This window comes from Heteronotia binoei, chromosome 4 (genome assembly GCF_032191835.1).
Source record: "Heteronotia binoei isolate CCM8104 ecotype False Entrance Well chromosome 4, APGP_CSIRO_Hbin_v1, whole genome shotgun sequence".
Lineage (NCBI taxonomy): Eukaryota > Metazoa > Chordata > Lepidosauria > Squamata > Gekkonidae > Heteronotia > Heteronotia binoei.
This window is the reverse complement of record NC_083226.1, coordinates 60161583-60181596: the sequence shown is the minus strand read 5'-3', so window position 1 is coordinate 60181596 and position 20014 is coordinate 60161583. Positions and strand designations below refer to the sequence as shown.

Genomic DNA, 20014 nt, shown 5'->3' with positions numbered 1-20014 from the left:
CAGCAGCTACCATTGCATTTCCTTGCCCACATCACCCCTCCCCAGAACCCATAATAAGTTTCTCTACTGGATGCTCCCTCATGTCCTTCAGGAGGAATGCACTGGTCTAGCTGCTCTAGAACTGGGCAGGTTTTCCTTCCATACAGACAGACAAGGCTATAGCAAAGAAGCACAGTCATCGTATAGCAGTGGGGAGGAAACCATCAGCCTGGATGTTGTAGCAACAGGATGGCACTTCCTCAACATGGCCAGATTCAGTGAAGCTGCAGTCTCTGGTCTCATTGGTGGGATAACAAGAGAATGCTGCTGTTGGCTCAAGTGAGGCAGCAGGTGGTCATCAGTTTGCTTCAGCCCATGGCAGTATGAAGCAACCATCCATTGTCCTGGCAACAGGTTCATCTGGCAACAGTGAGAGGATATCTGCCTGCTTCCAAAGAAATCAGGCCAGTGGTTTCCTCACTACTCTTGTACAGTGAGCACCACTTCCATCTTAGGTCAGCCTGCTCAATCTTCTCCATTTCCCCATGGGACCATTTGTCAATTCTGGTAATAATGAGGATGAGGAGCAGTAACAGCAGCAACCAGCAGCCATTTTGATGGGCCCCTCTTCACTACGGGTCACCTGCTGGTGTCAGCCAAGTACCAGCCAAGCCCTCCACTTAATGATCTACTAGAGATAACCTGTGTTGGGAGGATTCCCATCTCGCATTGGGACTTAGTGACCGATGATGGTTTGGGGATCTAAATAATGCTTTGTGATCAAATGTGGAACTTCTGCTTTCATAATTGAGAGGTCCCTCTGTTTCAAGAGATGATGAAACATGATTGGAACAACTGTAGTCATCCGGCTCTCTGATAACCTATGAAACAAGGAAGAATTTTCCACTAGTTAGAACGATGACACTGGAAGAATGGAACATGTCAGATGTAAGCTTCAAGTTTCCCAGAACAAGTTCTTCAGTCAGGCTACGTCTATAATACCCATTTGTATAAATATCCCTACTCTCAGACATCAGCAACCAGTGGCCCAACACTTATTTCAAATTCCTAGGCACTTTCAAAATCAGATGTGTGATAGGAGCTCCATGTTTGAAGCTCACAGTGAAAATACAGTGGAACTGACAAACTATTTAACATATCTGGAAGTAAAAGGATTTAAAAGAGCCTTCACTCTGGCAAAGTGCTCTGCCCTCCCTTCTGCTGTATTTGAAGGGAAATATAAGAATATTCCTTTCACAGAAAAGCTCTCTGCCTGCCCTTTAAGGGAGGGAGACTACAGAGCATGTATTTTTCTTATGCCTGTATTATAAAGTGGCATGTAATGAGATCATCAACCCACTCACAGAAAAAAATTCAGGCCTGCCAGAAAAAGCTAAATTTGAGTTCCTTCTACCTGATACCCCAAGATTACCTACCAAGCAGCCAGCTTCTTAATGCAATGCTCAGGTTACAGAAATTGCATGGTAGTTAGATAGTAGGTGGTTAGGGTAACTAGATATTAATTTTAAACTGTTTTTAATGTTTTTTAAGTATTTTAAAATCTTGGAATCTTGTATATTTGTACTTTTTTTCTGTGTAACCGGTCTAAGGACCACTATAATAATTGATGTCATGAAGCTCCCAATGATTCTCGAAACTTAATTCTCAGGCATGTTGAGGCTTGATTCAGATCAGGCCTGTGGTGTGAAGAGGGGCTTAATTCCTCCCCAACTCTGAGTTGTTGTCCCAACCTGTCACAGCCTCAGAAAGCTGCAATTTGCTTTGCTGAAAAAAGTGTATTTGTACCAACAGAACACAGAACTCTGCATATATGATTTTGACAGGTCCCAAGGCAAACCCAGGAACTCTGTAATGTGGGCCCTGAGTGCACAAAGATGGACCTCAAGAGGAAGAAAATATTTTCTAAGACAAGCTGAACCAGAGCCATTCAGGACTTTAAAGACAAAGCTTAATATAGCTCTTGAGAACTACTTGGGAGCTGCTTCAAATCTCTCAGCAAGTTTCTGTGCTCCTCACTTCTGCATTTTCTACTAATCAAAGTTTCCAAATATTCTTCTAAGGCAGAGCCCCATAGACAGTAGCCTAGCCTAAAGATTATTCCCTCCCCCTGCCATGCCGTTTCCGCAAAATGTAACAGCCCTAGGAAGACACAGCAAAGCAGGCATTGTATGAAGTCAATCACCTTTTTTTAGAGGAGATGGCAGCTGCCAAACCAATCCACCTTATTCAGAAAAAGGAACTCCTGGCCATAACTGCTACCAGAGCTAGAAGAGTGATTCCAGAAGAACACCAAAGCTCTGTGTTTGTCCATCTACAGAACAGACTTCCCAACATTAAAATCCCCATCTTGCTAAATTTCAGAAGCAGTAGGGATGGATTAAACCTTGTGGAGGCTCCTAGGCAGTCAAAATCTCAAGGGCCCCTCGCAAATTATCTTAGAGTTGGAGCAACTGCACGCTGCCTGTGGCTCCTGCTGCAGCCTGCAGGCACCTTCTCAAAAGTCCCTTTGACAAAGCTGTGGGGGAGAGGCAGAGGGAGAGAACTTGGCTATGATGCATCAGCTGCACCAGGCAAGTCAGGTAAAGAGCAGCTCAGTTGCTGGCTTTGCATGTAGGCTGGGAGGGCTGCAAGCAGGGGGGAAACCGGGGGGGGAGCCAGTCCAGGGCCCCTAAAGGGATGGGGGCCCATAGGCCAGTGTCTACTTGGCCTAATTGTTAATCCAACCCTGAGAAGCAGCCAGAAGCACGCATGAGGAATCTGAGTGCAGGAATGTCAACATAATTCCAAATGTTCTTTACAGCCAAGTCAGCAGAGAGATAAATTTACTGACCTAGATCTGGACCAATTATGTATATTTGTAATTGAACAATAAAGGGTCTTTTTCTGGAAAATTATGCAAACTGCATCCCTCTATCATTCACTTCCGAAGTTCTCATTCTTCTGTGTTCATTTGCTAACTTCATTCAGTATCATGACAGGCAACCAGTATCAGCCACTGCCCTACTGAAGAATTGCATGGATTTGAGCAATTTACTTACAAGCTATGATTTTACAGGTGCAGCTTCTTACATTACCTTAGCTGCAGGACATGATGCTTTCCAGCTATCAAAAGATAATGCTGAAAAAAATAAAATTCATATTAAAGTATTATAAATTTATTTTATAAATACAATATAAATGTATACATATACAGATGCAGACATATACAAATTTAGGATTATAAATGTGTGACAACAGATTATTTTGTGAGGATTACAGTTTTAATCTACAGAGTATTTTTCTAATGTGTTGTTTCACAAGATGGACAGAAATTAAAGTGATTAACTGAACCACTGTCCAATATCCTGAACACGCCATAGTGGACATTAACTGTTAAACTGAAGGATAACAGAATTAAATTCACAGATTATAAATAGAGATATGCATTTGGTATTTTTGTTGTTGTTCAGTTGCACAGTCGAGTCCAACTCTTTGCGACCCCAGGGACAAAGTCACACCAGGCCCTCCTGTCTTCCACCATCCTCCAAAGTCTGCTCAATTTCGTGTTTGTTACATTAGTAACTCTGTCCAGCATTTGGTATAAACTGAACCAAATAAATAGAGAATCTGATTCAGCTCCCAATATGACTGAACTCGAATAAAAGCCAAACAAATGGCTTTTATTTGGGCTCAGCTATACCTAATGGCTGGTGGGTTCCTCTTGCAACTTGTTACAAGAGGAACCAGCCCTAGCTGAGGCAGTGTGGAGCTCTCAGGTCCCACCACCCCAGCTGATCCTCTCAGGTATGCATGTGGTAGCAAGAGACATCCCCTCTGCACGCAGATCCTGGGAACAGCTTCTCCTGACCTCTTCAGAGTTGACTCACATATGGCATGGCTTGCAACAGCCATTTAAAGGGACTGCATTATCTTTAAATGGCTTTTCTCCCTCCATTGTAAATAATGCAGAATGGGGGCACCTTCTTTTGGAGCTCAAAGAATTGGACCCCCTGGTCCAAACTTTTTGAAACTTTGTGCTGCAAATTTGGTGTCTCTACCTCAAAACATGTCCCCCATGAAGCCTCAGGTACTCCCAGATCAATTCTCCATCATACCTTATGGATAATCTCCATATGATATAATGGAGCCAAATAAATCCAGGTTTTCCAAATATTTACTGAACACCAATACTATACCAATGTTGGAATTTGGGAATATCAGGGACTACTGATATTTTGGGAGTCCAATAGACCTGAGTAAAAACAAAAAACAAAAAAAACCCCACCTTTTTGTTGCACACCCCTAATTGTAAGAGGCAACAGAGTCCTGTGCTATCATCAGTACATTTCAGTCATCTTATTATTATCAGTAAATTTTAGTCATTTTATTATCAGTACATTTTAGGCATGTCTAGTAGATCATGAGATACCTCGTTTCAACTGCAATTTGTGAGAACTCCTTGTTAGACTCATGTTTTGTCTCGCATTTCGATATGATATTCGTGATGGAGTTTGTTCAGCAAATGATTTAGAAGGGTCTACCTGAAAGTTAAGAAATAATATAAAGGTAGAATCTTGACTGCAATAGAAATTACATTTGAATGAGAACCAGGGGCAAAATGGGGAGAGAATAGGCCCTGGAAATAGAGCCACACCTCAAATCCATCCTGTCACCACTCCCCAAAGGAGAGAAGAAGCACCTGCCCATCCCATCCCTTCCTGGATCAGGTGTGGCTGTACATGCCTGTCCTATTCCTTCGCTGGCTGGGCAGTTGTGTCCCATCTCTCACCATGGTATGGCTGGGCTAGGCAGGTGCATCCCTTTTTTCACCATGGTGAGGGTGGACTGGGAGGTGTGTGCCTTGTCATAGGGAGCCCTCCTTCCCTGTGCCTCTGGCTCATACCCACTAATTTCTTTAGACTGGAGCGTGGTCCTCAGGTTCCGATGGTCCCAGCAAGAAGGGGGCAGGCCTTTGGCCCACCAGCATGAAAACATCATATTTGTTATTTGTATTTTTTTATTTAAATTTTTCTTTGGCTTTTCTGCATTCCCTAATGTGTTTTCTTTGCCAGATTAGCAAAGATTAGCAATTTTGCTGCATCCTCACTGTATTGGGTGTCATTCCTGATACAGAGACACCACAGAACTATCTGTTCTTTGAGGCCACCTCTTGTATTTCTGCTATAGTCACTGCTCTGGGTTTACCTCCTTTCAACCAGGATGCCAGCACAAAACAAGGACTCAGTCAGGAATACACGAGCTTAATCTTATTCATTCTAAACCTTTTCTAGTGTGTGCTTTGAATTAAAATTCAATGAAGAAATGCAGATCAGGAAGCACTGTATTATGGAACTCAAATAAAGTCTAATAGTGGTTTATATCTTTCCATTTAAACAAGCAAGACAGAATAATGATGACTAATGTTTCAGTGGCCAAATATCCCATCTTCAAACAGTGAGTGCTGCACATGTTGAAATAGTGCCATATCCTCTGGCCATTTTATCTACTGATATGTCCTTTATGTGAGGAATATTAGCTTATTGTGATGTCTCATTCTATACCAAGTATAAGTCAAAACAGGTTCCAAGCATGGGTATGTGGAAGGGCATACAATGGCCCAGAAATCCTGGAGTCCTGGCTGTAACCCCAATACCATGAGGAAAGACTGAGGCTAGATAATTATTGAGGATACTTATGGAAAATTATTTATTTCCATGTGAGGGCTACCAGGTCAGTGAAGCAAATCAAGCCATTCCCCAGGCTATAGAAAATGCTGTGGAAAGAAGAAGCTGCACCAATTAGATAAACCAAAAGGCTGAGAGAACACACACACACACAAGTATAATGCAATATACAAATAATGACTTATTCGATTGTATGCACAAATCATTACACAAATAATTCAATGCAATAATGATGCAAACAGAATACAGACATCCATATGCAGTGAGTCAAAGCAAAGTGCCATACATACTTCAGTCTTCATCGGTGCCTTGCAGTAAAAGAAGAAGAAGCCGATTATATTGAATTTATATACTGCCCTCTGAATCTCAAAGTCTCAGAAAAGTTTGCAATCACCTTTACCTTCCTCCCCCACAACAGACACCCTGGGAGGTAGGTAGGGGTGAGAGAGCTTTCCCCAAAAGCTGCCCTTTCAAGGACAAGCTCTGCAAGAGCTAAGGCTAACCCATGGCCTATTAGCACAATCACATCCCACTCACACAGTGAAAAGTAAACCCCACAACAAAATGCCAATGAAGTATATAAAAACATATGGAAATGCACATTCAGACACCAATCAATTTCCTCACTCAAACCTTGGATGTTGTACTTTCAGAGCTTGGCAATCACTCATGGAGGGGGCCTTGTTTAACTGTTACTTCCAGGCATGAGCAATGCAATCTGAGACATGGTGTATGCATTTATCTTGTGGAACATATGATGTATTTCAACTATTTGCTATTGGTTTGGTCACAAATGTGTATTAGTACTGCTGTTTTGATAAGGTGAGATGGGACATATGGTTCCACATACTTTTTGGTTTTGCGTTTTTATGTCTTTTGGATAATATATGATACACAAATGTGAATGATAGTATTGAAGCCAGGTGTCTTTTTAAAATAAGGAGTTCATAATATATCCATGTATAAGTAATTTTAAAAATAAATTATGATTGTTATTTATTTGTTTATTGGTTTTAAAGTCCTTTTCTTTTTCGCAAGTTTTTAATTTGGCCATCTATCTGGTCTTTGCGGCTTATTATGATTTTTCACTGTGAATGGGATGTGATTGTAATGATTATGCTTACGTCTTCTTTGTGCACACAAGTTAGCTGGTCATTATTTGAATATTGCATCATACATTGAGTTTGTGTTTTCTCTGCCTTTTGGTTCATTGCATTTTCTTTGGGTTTTTTTTTCTTTTTTTCCCCTTACACCAATTTGGCCTATGCAGATAGGAAAAGAGAGATGGCACATTAAAATGTTTGGATACTCAGAAGGTTGAGTATAACAAACTTTAAAAATTAACAATTTATTAATTACACAGTTGAACAATTAACAATTAAAAACAAGATAGATACACAGAAATAATAAAATTCATCAAAACTGCACATCAACTGAACATGGATCATGTAACAGCATATCTCATAAAAAGCCACTAGACCAAGTGCATTTTGGCTCTGAGAGCCTTCTTCAGTGGCCGAAAACCAAATAGCACACATTTAAAACAAATTGCAAAAATTAAGGGCCTGGCAGTTTTGTATTATTTAAATATGAGGCAGGGCTCCATGTAAAAATCAGGCCTGTATATAATTCTGAGTCAACCCACACAGTGTCTCTGTCCGATTAGTCTGTTTCTGGACAAGCATCCATCATCTCTGTGTGTGCTAGCATCAAGAAAAAAGGTGAAAGGAAGCCACAGAAGTTGTTCCTCAATTCAAGGTAAATATTTTAAGGTTAGACCATCACAAGTGCCAACAAAGAAGTGAATACAGATTCCCAGTTTGTGCTGTCACTGTACCACAATGTAACTTTGGCCATTTCTTGTGCTATGATTACAAACTTGATAAAGCATTTTAAGTGCATATGTGAACATATGAAGCTGCCTTATACTGAATCAGACCTTTGGTCCATCAAAGTCAGTATTGTCTTCTCAGACTGGCAGCGGCTCTCCAGGGTCTCAAGCTGAGGTTTTTCACACCTATTTGCCTGGACCCTTTTTGGGGATGCCAGGGATTGAACCTGGGACCTTCTGCTTCCCAAGCAGATGCTCTACCACTGAGCCACCATCCCTCCCCAATGTGTTTCCTTTTGCTTCATGTGTACTGCAGAAATCTGCAGAGAGCTGGGACAACTCCCTTCAGAAATTTTACACAATGCACATGCTCACAAAAAGATACACATATACTTAAAATGTTGAAATACAGACACTATGTGGGTCTGTAGTATGAATTCATTAAAACTGTATTTTTAAAGGTACAAATAATGTCATTCTCAAGCTACTTATAAGAACTAGAACTGCATGCCAAAGCATTGTTCATAACAGTCATGGAACAATCTTTAAAAAAAAAATAGTACAGATCCTGCAGAGTGCCAGGGCCTGGAAACCTCTAAGCAGGCTGTGGCCTAAAAAGTAGCAATTGGTCCCTCCCCAGTACACAGAGAAGGAATACTTCTCAGTTCATGGAGCTATATTCCTCATGATACCAAAAGGCCTATACATATATGGTTGTATCCAGAGCCTCTGAGAAAGATTCAGTTTGTATGACTGGGATCTACCCTAGGGTTGCCAGCCAAGGACATAAGGTTTACAAGGATCTTGTAAACCTTCCAAGGCTGGCAACCTCCAGGAGCTTTGGGGGATGGGGATAGGGTTAGTTGTTACAAAGCATCACACAATGCTGCAATGTCACTTCTAGCAACATGTAACTGTGATGATCTAGCAATAACCCAAATGATTTGGGGGGGGGGGTATTTTGCTAAAGTCATGGCAATGTGTGATGTCACTTATGGTTAGCGACTGGAAATGGCATTGCAGCACTGCAGCTGCCCTCCCCCCACTCTCATTCTACTCTCATTCCTACACCAGGCAGCAGTTGAGGACCAGATGCCAGGAGCAGGAGATCTCCCACTACAGTGATACCCTGGATTCCCTACATCACATTGTTCCACCAAGATATTCCAATCACCTCTACTAGAAGAAAAAAATGTTGTATGCACAGTTTATTTTTCTGAATGATTCCTTTAAGTTTCTGTTACTCTCAGGACTTACATGTCTAACTACAAAAGGTGGCCTGGGATCTGATTCTGCTTTGAACTTCACAGACCTCAAGTTCAAAGGAGAGAGTTGCTGCTGAATATCTCTGCCAAACTCCTGGAAGTGTTTTGCTGGGCTTGGAGATGGAGAACAGGATCCTAAGGATCTTGCAAACCTCTTACAGATGCTATTCCTCTTTGTTGTTCTACATCGTATTGGTGAGATGCTCCTTCGCTGAGGTGATGCAGAGGTAACCCTTTGTAACTTGTTACTTCTGTCCTGGAAAATACAGTAATATTGACAATTGCCATTTGGAGACTTAGCTATGGAAGGCAACACAGATGCCTGAATAAATAAGTTGTACTTGAGCTCCACAACTCACACTTGAAAGAATGAGAAATATTTATTTCATTTTAAAGGTTTTCAGCATGCCTTACCACCAAAATATCTAAAGTGGCTAGCAATCATGAAATATAATACAGTAAAAATACAATGAATTCCCCTTATAAATATAAATTTATAAATATAAATATTTCATCTTGTAACATCTTCAGTGAGTGGCAACCTTATCTCAACAGATTGAAGCCAACTGTACAAACTGTATATCCCACAATTCTCCCTGTTAATCAATTGAACATAGTTGTGACTAGCACTGGCTAAAGCTTGTTCAAATGTCAACAAGTAGAGCATGATCATCAGAGCCTTTTAAAAACATTCCTACAGATGTGTCCACAGGATCAAACTTCTGGGGCCTTCATATACAACTGAGAACATTTTTTTTCTACAGGCAACCTTCACTTTAAATTGGGGAAACATTTGTTTGTATAAAAGAGAGACTGTATCCCAGAAGGAAATAAATAGAAAACCATTTCTCTCCTTTTGTACCCATTTTATTAAACATTGATAATCCCAATTCCTTGGCATTGTTCTCTATTCTTGAAAGTGGATTTAAATGAGCTAATTTTCCATGGAAGTTAAAAGCAAGAAATCTCCATGAAAGACACTCAGCAAACTGTAAGACTCCCAGGAGAAAGGTAATGAGGTCTGAATGCCCATGTTAGGACACCTACACTCCTCCTGAAATAGAAGTCTCTGAACTACAGACTATCATCAGAAGCTTATGTGTATCATCCTAAGAAGGATGCTATGTAAGAAACTACTTATTTTGGCCAGTTCTTTTAATGCAGATATATATTTGGAAAGTGTCAAATTTTCCAGACAGGTACAATGTTGAGATGATTCCTTACAATAAACAAATGCTACCACTCATAGTTAAGCCATGTTTAATTTCTATTCACACTTCAATGATTGACTCAGGGATAAAAGGGATTAATTAATCAGCTGACAATTCTAATAATTTTTGCCTCAGTCCAGAAAATGAGATTTGTGTCCATAAACTGTCCTTCTCACAGCTGTCTGTATTTGCATCATAATTCTCATCCAAGTCCTTAAACTGGTTGGATGCATGTTTGTTAAAACTGTATGATAAAACAATAAAGCTTTATGATAAAACAATAACGCTGTGAAACACAAAAAAACTGATTTAGGATACAAGCATCCCCTCAATGGAGCAGCACTCGTGCTTTTACAGGTGAGGAAAATGGTGTGGGGAAGACACTGAAGCTCCCCCCCGACCTGTGTCAAGGTCCTGATCCTAATCAGGTCCCATTGTTCTTGGAAATTTCACTCCCAGCACTGTCACTTGATTGCAAAGAGTATGTGAGTTGGCCAGAGGAACCCAGACTTTATTTCATAGAGATATGTCATGTCAAGTTGGCCCTTACAAACAAGGACAAAGGGGAATCAACCTTTTCATGTAAAAAGGCACACACATCTCTGCAGCCAGTTACTATGAATAATGTACTTGTCAACAGCTGGACTGGAGCCTTTGACTACATCAGTACAGATATGTGAAAACGTGGCTACTGGATCCTGGGGGGGCTGAATAATTTCAATTTAATTTTTTAATTTTTAGATTTATATTTCACCCTTTCCTGCAAGCAGGTTCATAATTAATAATTATTGTATGGCGATGTGTGTAGTATAGCCAAGAGATCCTAAGATTGACTGGGAGCCAGAAGTTCTAGCTCTTTTAGTACCACTAGGTGGCGAGCTAGACTTGTTTTTAAGGCAAGAGATGTTTCAGAGGTGGTTTCCATTGCCTGCCTCTGTGTCATGCCTCTGGCCTGAATGATGGATAGATGACTTCATGTTATTTCAGATAAATCTGGGAAAATGGCAGAACTGTATAGGAAAACTGCTAAACCAAATGCATGTAATACAGAACACTCATCAGAACAATACAAAAATCCTGGAAACCAAAACTCTTTTCTCATCAGATCTTTTTCTAAAGGTGCTAAATGTATGATAGTTTTTCTGATACGGAATTCTATTGGCGGTAGTTAATAAGCTGAGCAACATTTAACAAATCTGCCTGGATATTAGTATGAATGCTGTGATATACTAACTACACTGGTTTCATGAGGTACCGAGAGATTTGGATTTGGTCAAACACAGTTTCCCTTCATATCTGTGTCAAATAAGAAATACTTACACGGTACCACCTTCTGGGCTGAAGTGGAAGTTCAGTAATGGTTGTCCTTGTGGAAAATTCTAATTTTGGTGCAATGCCCTTAAAGATTACAAAAGAAGTAGAAATTAGTCAAAATACAGTGGAGATTAAAACCTACTAAATGAATTACACTGCAGTCTTAAACAGATAGGGTTGCCCAGGGCTTTTTTTGTAGAAAAAGCCCAGCAGGAACTCATTGCATATTAGGCCACACCCTCTGACACCAAGCCAGCCAGAACTGTGTTTCTGCTCAAAAAAAGCCCTGGGGTTCCAGGTCCAATTTAAGAAATATCTAGGGACTTTGGGGTGCAGCCAGGAGACATTGGGGGTAGAGCCAGGAGCAAGGTTGTGATAAGCACAAGTGAACTCCAAAGGGAGTTCTGGCTATCACATTTAAAGGGATCGCACACCTTTTAAATGCCTTCCCTCTATTATAAATAATGAAGGATAGGGCACCTTCTTTTGGGGCTTATAGAATAAGACCCCCTGGTCCAATCCTTTTGAATTTTGGAGGGTGTTTTGAGGAGGGGCATCGGATGCTATGCTGCAAATTTGGTGCCTCTATCTCAAAAAACAGCCCCCCTCCCGAGCCCCAGATACCTGTGGATTAATTCTCCATTATACCTATGGGAATCAGTCTCCATAATGGAGTACCCGGCATTTCCCTCCAAACTAGAAGATCTCTGGCCCCTAACTGGGGATTGGCAATCCTATAAACAGATGTATGTGTACCCCTCTGCCCACTGAAGTCAATAGGCTTAGAAGGCTTGTAATGTACTGGGAGACGAGACGTGGTAAAGGCATTGGTCTTTAATCGCTGGTACATTACAGAACTGGGGAACACGCGGCCGGGTCCGCTAATATATACATGCACCCCGGATCAACCCCCCTGCTGGCCAGCCCAATCCTGGCCAGTTAAACTTCCCGCGCTTGGTCTTGATTGGCGGTGACTTTTCCCGCGCTGCGCCAGGTAACCCGAGGACGTCCCGGCTTGCGCGGCGCGGGTGCAGAGTCCGATACTCAACACTCCTCCCCCCTTAGTTTAAACCACATAGTCCCGGAGGTACGCCGGTGCTCTCCGTTCCCGTGTCGATCTCCTCGGGGTCGCTCTTGGTGCGGAGGCTGGTTCCGTTGTGGGCGATGCTGCTTCTGGCTGCGGGATGTTGGGGTCTGTTTCAGGCTCCGGCTCTGGTTCGGTGTCTCTGGGGGCGTCATAAGTGGGTAGTTCCTGTATTGGCGAGCGCCCTTCCGGACCTTCGGTTGCCCGCGGATCCCTATTCCCTACCTCCTCTGTTTCTTCGGGTAGGGTGCGGCGGCGCAGCTGATCTATGTGCCGCCTTAGTACCTGGCCCCCCTCGGTGGTCACCTCGTATGACCTGGAACCTGTCACCCTAAGGACTCTGGAATATCCCCGGAGCCACACTGACCCCGAACTGCAGCCGTTTAACCCTGAACGCGCCCCTGTGGGTCACGATCGTCTGCGCCTCCGCTGTCTTAGCGTCGACCGGCAGTTGCTGGTATGCTTGTGCTAAGTCCAGCTTCCCAAAAACCTTCGCCCCGGCTAGCGCTGCTAGGACGTGGCTGACCACCGGGACTGGGTAGGGGTTGTCTTGTAGCGCCTTATTGATCGTGCACTTGTAGTCAGCGCAGATCCTCACCTCCCCATTGGGTTTGACGGGCGTTACTATGGGGGTTTCCCATTCCGCGTATGTTACCGGTTCTAGGACGCCCTGGGCCGTTAGGCGGTCCAGTTCTGCCTCTATTTTCGGCTTAAGGGCGAACGGGACGCGCCTCGCTTTAAGCCTTATGGGCCTGACCATTGGGTCAATCGGTAGGGTGATGGGCGGACCCTTATAGCTCCCCAAAGACCCATCAAAGACCTCGGGGAACTCTCGGCAGACCCCGTCGAAATTGCTTGCCTGCAAGTGGTCCACCCCCACCAGCTGGATCCCCAGGGGATTGAACCAAGCCAACCCTAGAAGTGTGGTCAGTTGGCGCTTGACCACTAGGATGTCCAGGGGCCCTCTGAAACCCCTTCTTTCCACATGCACCCGGGCCCACCCCACGATGTGTACTGGGTTCTTCTGAAAGTCCCTCAGTACGAAGTCCGCTGGCCTCGTTTGAAGGCGGCGGTGGGGGCATAGTTTCTTGAGGGTTTCCTCCGAAATGATGGAGATGGAGGAACCCGAGTCCACTTCCATGGTGCAGGGGGCGCCCTCGATTAGGACCGACATTTTGACCTTGTCTGGGGCCGATAGGGGCAAGTTCAATACCTGCAGAGTGGTGGATGCCGTCGTGTGGGTGTCCAGGGAGTCGTGATGCGCTGATGGTTGTCGGCGGCTGTTCTTGGCCCGGCAAGCCCGAGCGATGTGGCCCGTCTTTCCGCAGCTGCGGCAGTCCAGGTTGCGGTACGGGCAGTCCCGGCGCTCGTGGGGGTCGCCGCAGCTGGCGCACCTGGGACCGGTGGTGGCGGTGGCCCTCTCCGTCGCTCGCTGTCTAGTGGGGGCCCTTGTGTCCGTTCTTTGGGGCCGCCGGAGTTGAAACGCTTCTTCCTCTGTTCGGTCTTCTGGCTCCGTTTCCCCTTGGTGGACTGCTTCACCTCGTGGCTGGCCGAACGCCTTGGTGGCCCTCTCGAAGGCCGTTGCCTCGTTGAAGGCTTGTTGTAGCGTTAGCTCCTCCTTCGCGAAGAGCTTCTGCTGCAATCGCTCGTCGCGGAGGCCCCAGACGAAACGGTCCCGCAGGGCTTCGTCCCTTTTGTCAAAGTTGCAATTTCCGGCGATCTGCCGAAGGGCCGCCAGGTAGACCGCCGCTGTCTCCCCCGACTTTTGGTCCCTCTTGTGGAAGAGGAATCGGCGGGCGACGATGGACGGTTGGGGTGAAAAGTGGCCCGTGAGGAGCCTCACGACTTCCCGGTAGGTCCTCTCCGTCAGCTTAGCTGGAGCGGAGAGACCTCGTGCGATCTCGAAGGTCTCTTCGCCACAGACGCTCAGCAGGACGTCTCTCTTTCTCTCGTCATCGTCGATCAGGTTCGCCCGCAGGTAGCACTCGACCCTTTCGGTGTAGGTCTCCCATCTCTCGGGGTGCTCCGGGTTGAATTCCGCAAGATGGCCCGTCGTTACGCTCGAGTTCGCCATGGTGGCGGCGGGCTGCCCGATCCTGCGGTCTCTCGCCTTCCTCGTCTCCGGCCGGACCTATCTAGATCCCACCTTCGTCGCCAGTGTAATGTACTGGGAGACGAGACGTGGTAAAGGCATTGGTCTTTAATCGCTGGTACATTACAGAACTGGGGAACACGCGGCCGGGTCCGCTAATATATACATGCACCCCGGATCAACCCCCCTGCTGGCCAGCCCAATCCTGGCCAGTTAAACTTCCCGCGCTTGGTCTTGATTGGCGGTGACTTTTCCCGCGCTGCGCCAGGTAACCCGAGGACGTCCCGGCTTGCGCGGCGCGGGTGCAGAGTCCGATACTCAACAAGGCTATAACTCTGCTTAGGATAGCACTTACAGGCTGGTTCCACACCACCGGCTTAGGGCAGTAGTATGCTGACCCAGAAGTGAGCCAGTAGAAACTGGAATGCCCCAGACAGAACAGGGATGGGCCGCAGGTACACTGGGAGAGAGTCCAGAGTGCTCATGTGCCCTGTCCGCCACTCAGCGGACCACGGGTGCTTCACAGCTATTCAGACAGCTGGGGAGGTGCCTTGGAGATGCGCCAGTGATTAGGTACCACTTTGTAAATGGTACCTCTTTGGGCCAGCCCTATTGCAGTAGGGACGTGTTGAGGGCAGGAGTGGGATCGCAGGCAGATGTGCGCATTTGGATGCACTTTTTTTGTCCACTTGCCTGTCATTCCTGGGGCAGCTTAAACCACCAATCTGGCACTAGTCATAGATACCTCCAATTGAAAAATATTCATGCAATGGCTACACCACAGTAGGCATCCAAGCTATCATATCATTCCAACATCATAACAGGAAATGTGTACCTAATGAGTAAACATTTCAGTCATGTTAATCTAAGAAACTAAAAAACTATTTTAATTTTAGCAAACATGAGAATGCTTAACTAACACAGCAATGCTATGTAGAATTACTCCAGGCTAAGCTCATTGGCTTGCCAAGTAAAATGCATAGGATTGTACTGATAATGTACCACAAATAATTCTCTCAATTTAAATGTTTGCTATTTTGTGAGGAAGGGGCAACAAATATATTTTCCGTGCACATACAGGTTTGATACATGCAAATGAAAAACCAAATTTGTGAGGGAACATATTCACACATACAGAAGCTATACAAGCATACAATATATGCTTTGCACCTTCATACAAAATGACAACTGCACATACAGGTAACCTTATGTGTAGCTGGAGTGGTTACACATGGTAGGAATGCCAAAACTGAACATCTGAAAATGGCTATTATGTCTTGTGCTAGCCAGCAATTTTTCTGTGCATGTTTACTTGGTTTTCTGTAATTGGTCTGCTGCTGTTTTCTAGATTAATGTTATAGTTTTAATGGCCAGACTGCTTTTATTGTACATTTTAGCAATTTTTATATGCAAACAAGCAATTTTAATTAAAAATCAAAAAAAAAACCTTTAATGGCATAAAAGAGTGAAATAAAAGTACAGACAGGATCAGAATGGGAATTTTAATCTGAATACAGAAAAATTAAAAGACAAATGTTGATGTCTAAATATTAGCAATAGCTCTACCATGAATAAGAAAGACCAGGTCACCAAGACAACCTTGCAGTCTTGAAAACTGGAATGGCATTCTGCAACAACTTACTGGGAAAGTTGGATGTGTTTTCATCAGTAACTCCCTATCCACACCAGGATACACAGGAGTCAGCTTGGGTTCTGGAAACAGAAAATTTCGAGTATTCACTTCATAAAACGCTAGCTCTTCTTCCTCTAAAAGAAAAAAGGATGCAAGCTCTTTATATTTTCATATAAAAGAAAAGTTTAGGAGGATTAAACTTTTGTCCTCCAAGAAATAGTCTGTCAAACAGTGTACACCCTTGTTTAATCTTGTGATAACTAACATTAACCATCTTGGCATTCTTTGTCATAGAGGTGCACTTCAAGAAATTTGAACAGAGTTAGTGCATCATTATGCAAAAAGCTTTGTGGCACCTTAAGTTTTAAGGGCCATAAACTGCTCACAGTGATGAGTCTCAGTCCCATTTTGACCTGCTTTTGGTAAAAGGCAGCTTTGAATGGGAAGTAACAAAACTGAGCTAGCAAAATTCATCACAGCACTCATTCAAAGAATAAGGCTGAAAATGTGTCCTACCCACTTATATAGCATCCTGTGGGCCACAGGAACTTTAAGGACTAGTTCAAATGTGCCAGTGTGGTGCGGTGGTTAGGGGTGTGTAATATTTTTTTAATCAGTATTCTTCTGTTTCAGTCTATTGGACCCAGAAAAAAAGTGGGATTTCCAAAGAATCCTGCATCCCAATACCAGTATAATATTCAGATCTGGGATTTTTTGGAAATCCCAATTTTTTTCTGGTCCAATAGACCCAAGAAGAAAAATATCAATTAAAAAGGGGCTGGGTTGGCTTCTCCAACAGCCTCATTTAAACTGTGCTGGTAACAAACTTGCAAGATTCTGCTGTGCTGGTGAGTAGCAGACTGTTCCCGTCAGCTCAGCTTGGGAATTGGCTTTTCATGAAGCCCAGTTTAAGCTAAACTGCAGGAGAAATCAGCACAGCACATCTGTAGCACAGCAGATCCTGGAGCAGGCTTCTTCTGCAGCCTAGTTTAAACTGGGCTGCATACAAAGCCAACTCAACAGCACAGCTGATTCTTGGACTGTCTTCTGTTTAAGTTTAAAGGGACTGCGGTAGAAGCATAACAGACAGGTGAGAGGCAGGCGCAATCTGCTCTTGCCTCTCCTCTGTTTTTGGTTCTACCTAGTAATTCCCAAATATATCTGGGATTTTTTTCAGGAATTGTTTCGGTTTCCCAAATAAAACACAGATACATTTGAGATGATGAAATCTACCTGGAAAATACCAGAAAGGTATTTTTTTTTCAGGTAGATTTTCAGTTTGAGTAGATCCAAATATGCACTCCTAGTTAGAGTGTCAGACTAGGATTGGGATACTCAGATAATCCTACTCTGCTATGGATGCTGGCTGGGTGACCTTGGGCCAGCCACAGACATTATATGCCTGGACTATCAAGATAATTTTGACAAGGTACCTCACCAAAGACTCCTGAGTAAATGTAGCAGTCATGGGATAAGGGTACGGGTTCTCTTATGGATTCAAAACTGGTTAAATGAAAATAAACACAGAGCAGAAATAAATGGACAGTTCTCACAATGGAGGGAAGTAAGCAGTGGGATCTCACAAGGATTAGTATTGGGACTGCTACTGTTTAATTTATTCATAAATGATCTGGAACTAGGGGAGAGTAGTGCAATGGCCAAGTTTGCAGATGACACAAAATAATTCAGGATGGTGAAAGCCAAGGCTGACTGTGAAGAGTTCCTAAAAGACCTCCACAAACTGGGTGAGTGGGCAACAATGTGGCAAATGAAGGTCAGTGTTGGTATTTGCAAGGTGATGCGCACTAAGACAAAAAAAAAATCCCATCTTGAAGTATAGGCTAATGGGGTCTGAACTTGCTGAGACTGAAAGGAGAAAAGATCTTGGGATTGTAATGGTGAAAGTATCGACCCAATGTACTGCAGTGGTAAAAAGGGCAAACACTAAATTAGGGATTATTAGGAAATAGATTAAATGGCTAATATTGTAGTCCCGTTTAAATCTATGCTCATGCCTCATTCAGAATACTGAGTAGAGTTCTGATCACCATATCTCAAAAAGGACATTGCAGAGCTGGAAAAAGTACAGAGGAAGACAACCAAGGTGATTATGGGAGCACCTTCCCTATGAGGAAAGGCTGAAGTGTCTGGGACTTTTCAATTTAGAAAAGAGACAACTAAGAGGGGCATGATAGAGACTTATAAAATCATGCATGGGGTGGAATGAGTTGACAAAGAGAATTTTTTTCTCCCTTTCTCCAAATATTAGAATTCAAGGGCATCCAATGAAACTGATGGGCAGTGGGTTCAGGACAGGCAAAAGGAAATACTACTTTACACAGAGTGTGCTTAAAATGTGCAATTTGCTGCCAGAGGATGTAATGATGGCCACTAGAATAAACAGCTTTAAAGGGGGGTTAGACAGATTCAAGGAGAACTCTACCAATGGCTACCAGTCATGGTGGCTATCAGGAACCTCCCAGAGTCAGGGGGCAACATCAGGGGAAGGCCTTAGCCTCCATACCCTGTTATTGGCCATCCAGAGGAAATGGCTGGCCACTGTGTGAAACAGGACGCTGGACTAGATGAACTACAGGTCTAAATGAGAAGGGTTCTTCTTATGTTCGCAACTTTCAGTCTAACTTACCTCACAACATTGCTGTGAGGATAAAACAGAGGAGAGAAGAATGTTGTAAGCTGCTTTTGGTCCCCAAGGTGTGAAAGAAAGGGTATAAATGAAGTAAAATAAAACATAAATAATTTGTATAAATTATAGCTCCCTTGGTGGCCCCTGTAAAGGCAGAAAGGGAGGATACAAATGCTGTAAATAAATAAAATAACTGAAAGTAATGGAGACCACTGAGATCTCTAGGTAGCTTTATCTCATTCCCCAGGCACAGGATCATGCTTCAGATGTAGTAAGGAATGTCACTGCATTCACTAATGTAATTGAATGCAACCCTTGGGAAAAGATGGAGAAATAGGGTTGCCACGTCCAATTTAAGAAATATCTGGGGACTTTGGGGGGGGCTGTTTTTTGAGGTAGAGGCACCAAATTTTCAGTACAGCATCTAGTGCCTCTTCCCAAAATATCCCCCAAGTTTCAAAACGATTGGACCAGGGGGTCCAATTCTATGAGCCCCAAAAGAAGGTGCCCCTATCCTTCATTATTTCCTATGGAAGGAAGGCATTGAAAAGGTGTGCCGTCCCTTTAAATGTGATGGCCAGAACTCCCTTTGGAGTTCAATTATGCTTGTCACAGCCTTGATCTTGGCTCCACCCCTAATATCTCCTGGCCCCACCCCCAAAGTCTCCTGGCTCCACCCCCAAAGTCCCCAGATATTTCTTAAATTGGACTTGGCAACCCTATCAGCAGTCTTGAAAAATAACCACAGACAATTTGAAATGTGGGTGTGAAGGAAGTGGAACTAGGAGGATGAGCACTTGTGCCCTTACTAAAGGAGAGCTGCAATCAATGAGTTTAGAAGGATCTAACTTCTTAGGGCTATACTGCAAGTCCTAATCTGCAGCAATTATATCCCAGTCCTGGACATCTGTTAGTTAGTTCAACACTGTCCCAATACATAGGGACAGGTGCCTAGGGATAGGGACATAACTCTCCTTTCTATGGTTCAACATGAGAAAAACTCAAGAAAGAGATCCTCTACTTTGGTTTCTTTCACTGGTTTTATTGAGAAACAGAACACATGAAGAACTTCTAAACATGGAGCACCTAACTAAATCAAGCTCTGAAATAAACATCCCATAAAAATATTGATAATTACGGAGAGTCCACTTATTATGTGTTCCTTCCAGAATTTACCAGAAAGACTCCAGAACGGTCATTCTTATCCAGGATCAAAAGCCTAGAAAATGCCATGTAAACATGTGACTTGCTAAGCTTGTACCCATGGCTGCTGT

General features: G+C 43.5%; 1 protein-coding gene across 1 annotated transcript in view; it reads right to left on the bottom strand.

The window, feature by feature from the left end:
- Positions 1-20014, bottom strand: part of SPATA6L (spermatogenesis associated 6 like) — a 43814-nt gene that overhangs the window by 8636 nt on the left and 15164 nt on the right. Inside the window, exons 5-10 of the mRNA XM_060236402.1 lie at positions 16103-16227; positions 11291-11368; positions 8752-9015; positions 4409-4520; positions 3075-3118; positions 682-860 (exon numbers count right to left, since the gene is read on the bottom strand). Coding sequence (XP_060092385.1) covers positions 682-860; positions 3075-3118; positions 4409-4520; positions 8752-9015; positions 11291-11368; positions 16103-16227 — 802 coding nt within the window. The remainder of the gene's footprint in view (positions 1-681; positions 861-3074; positions 3119-4408; positions 4521-8751; positions 9016-11290; positions 11369-16102; positions 16228-20014) is intronic.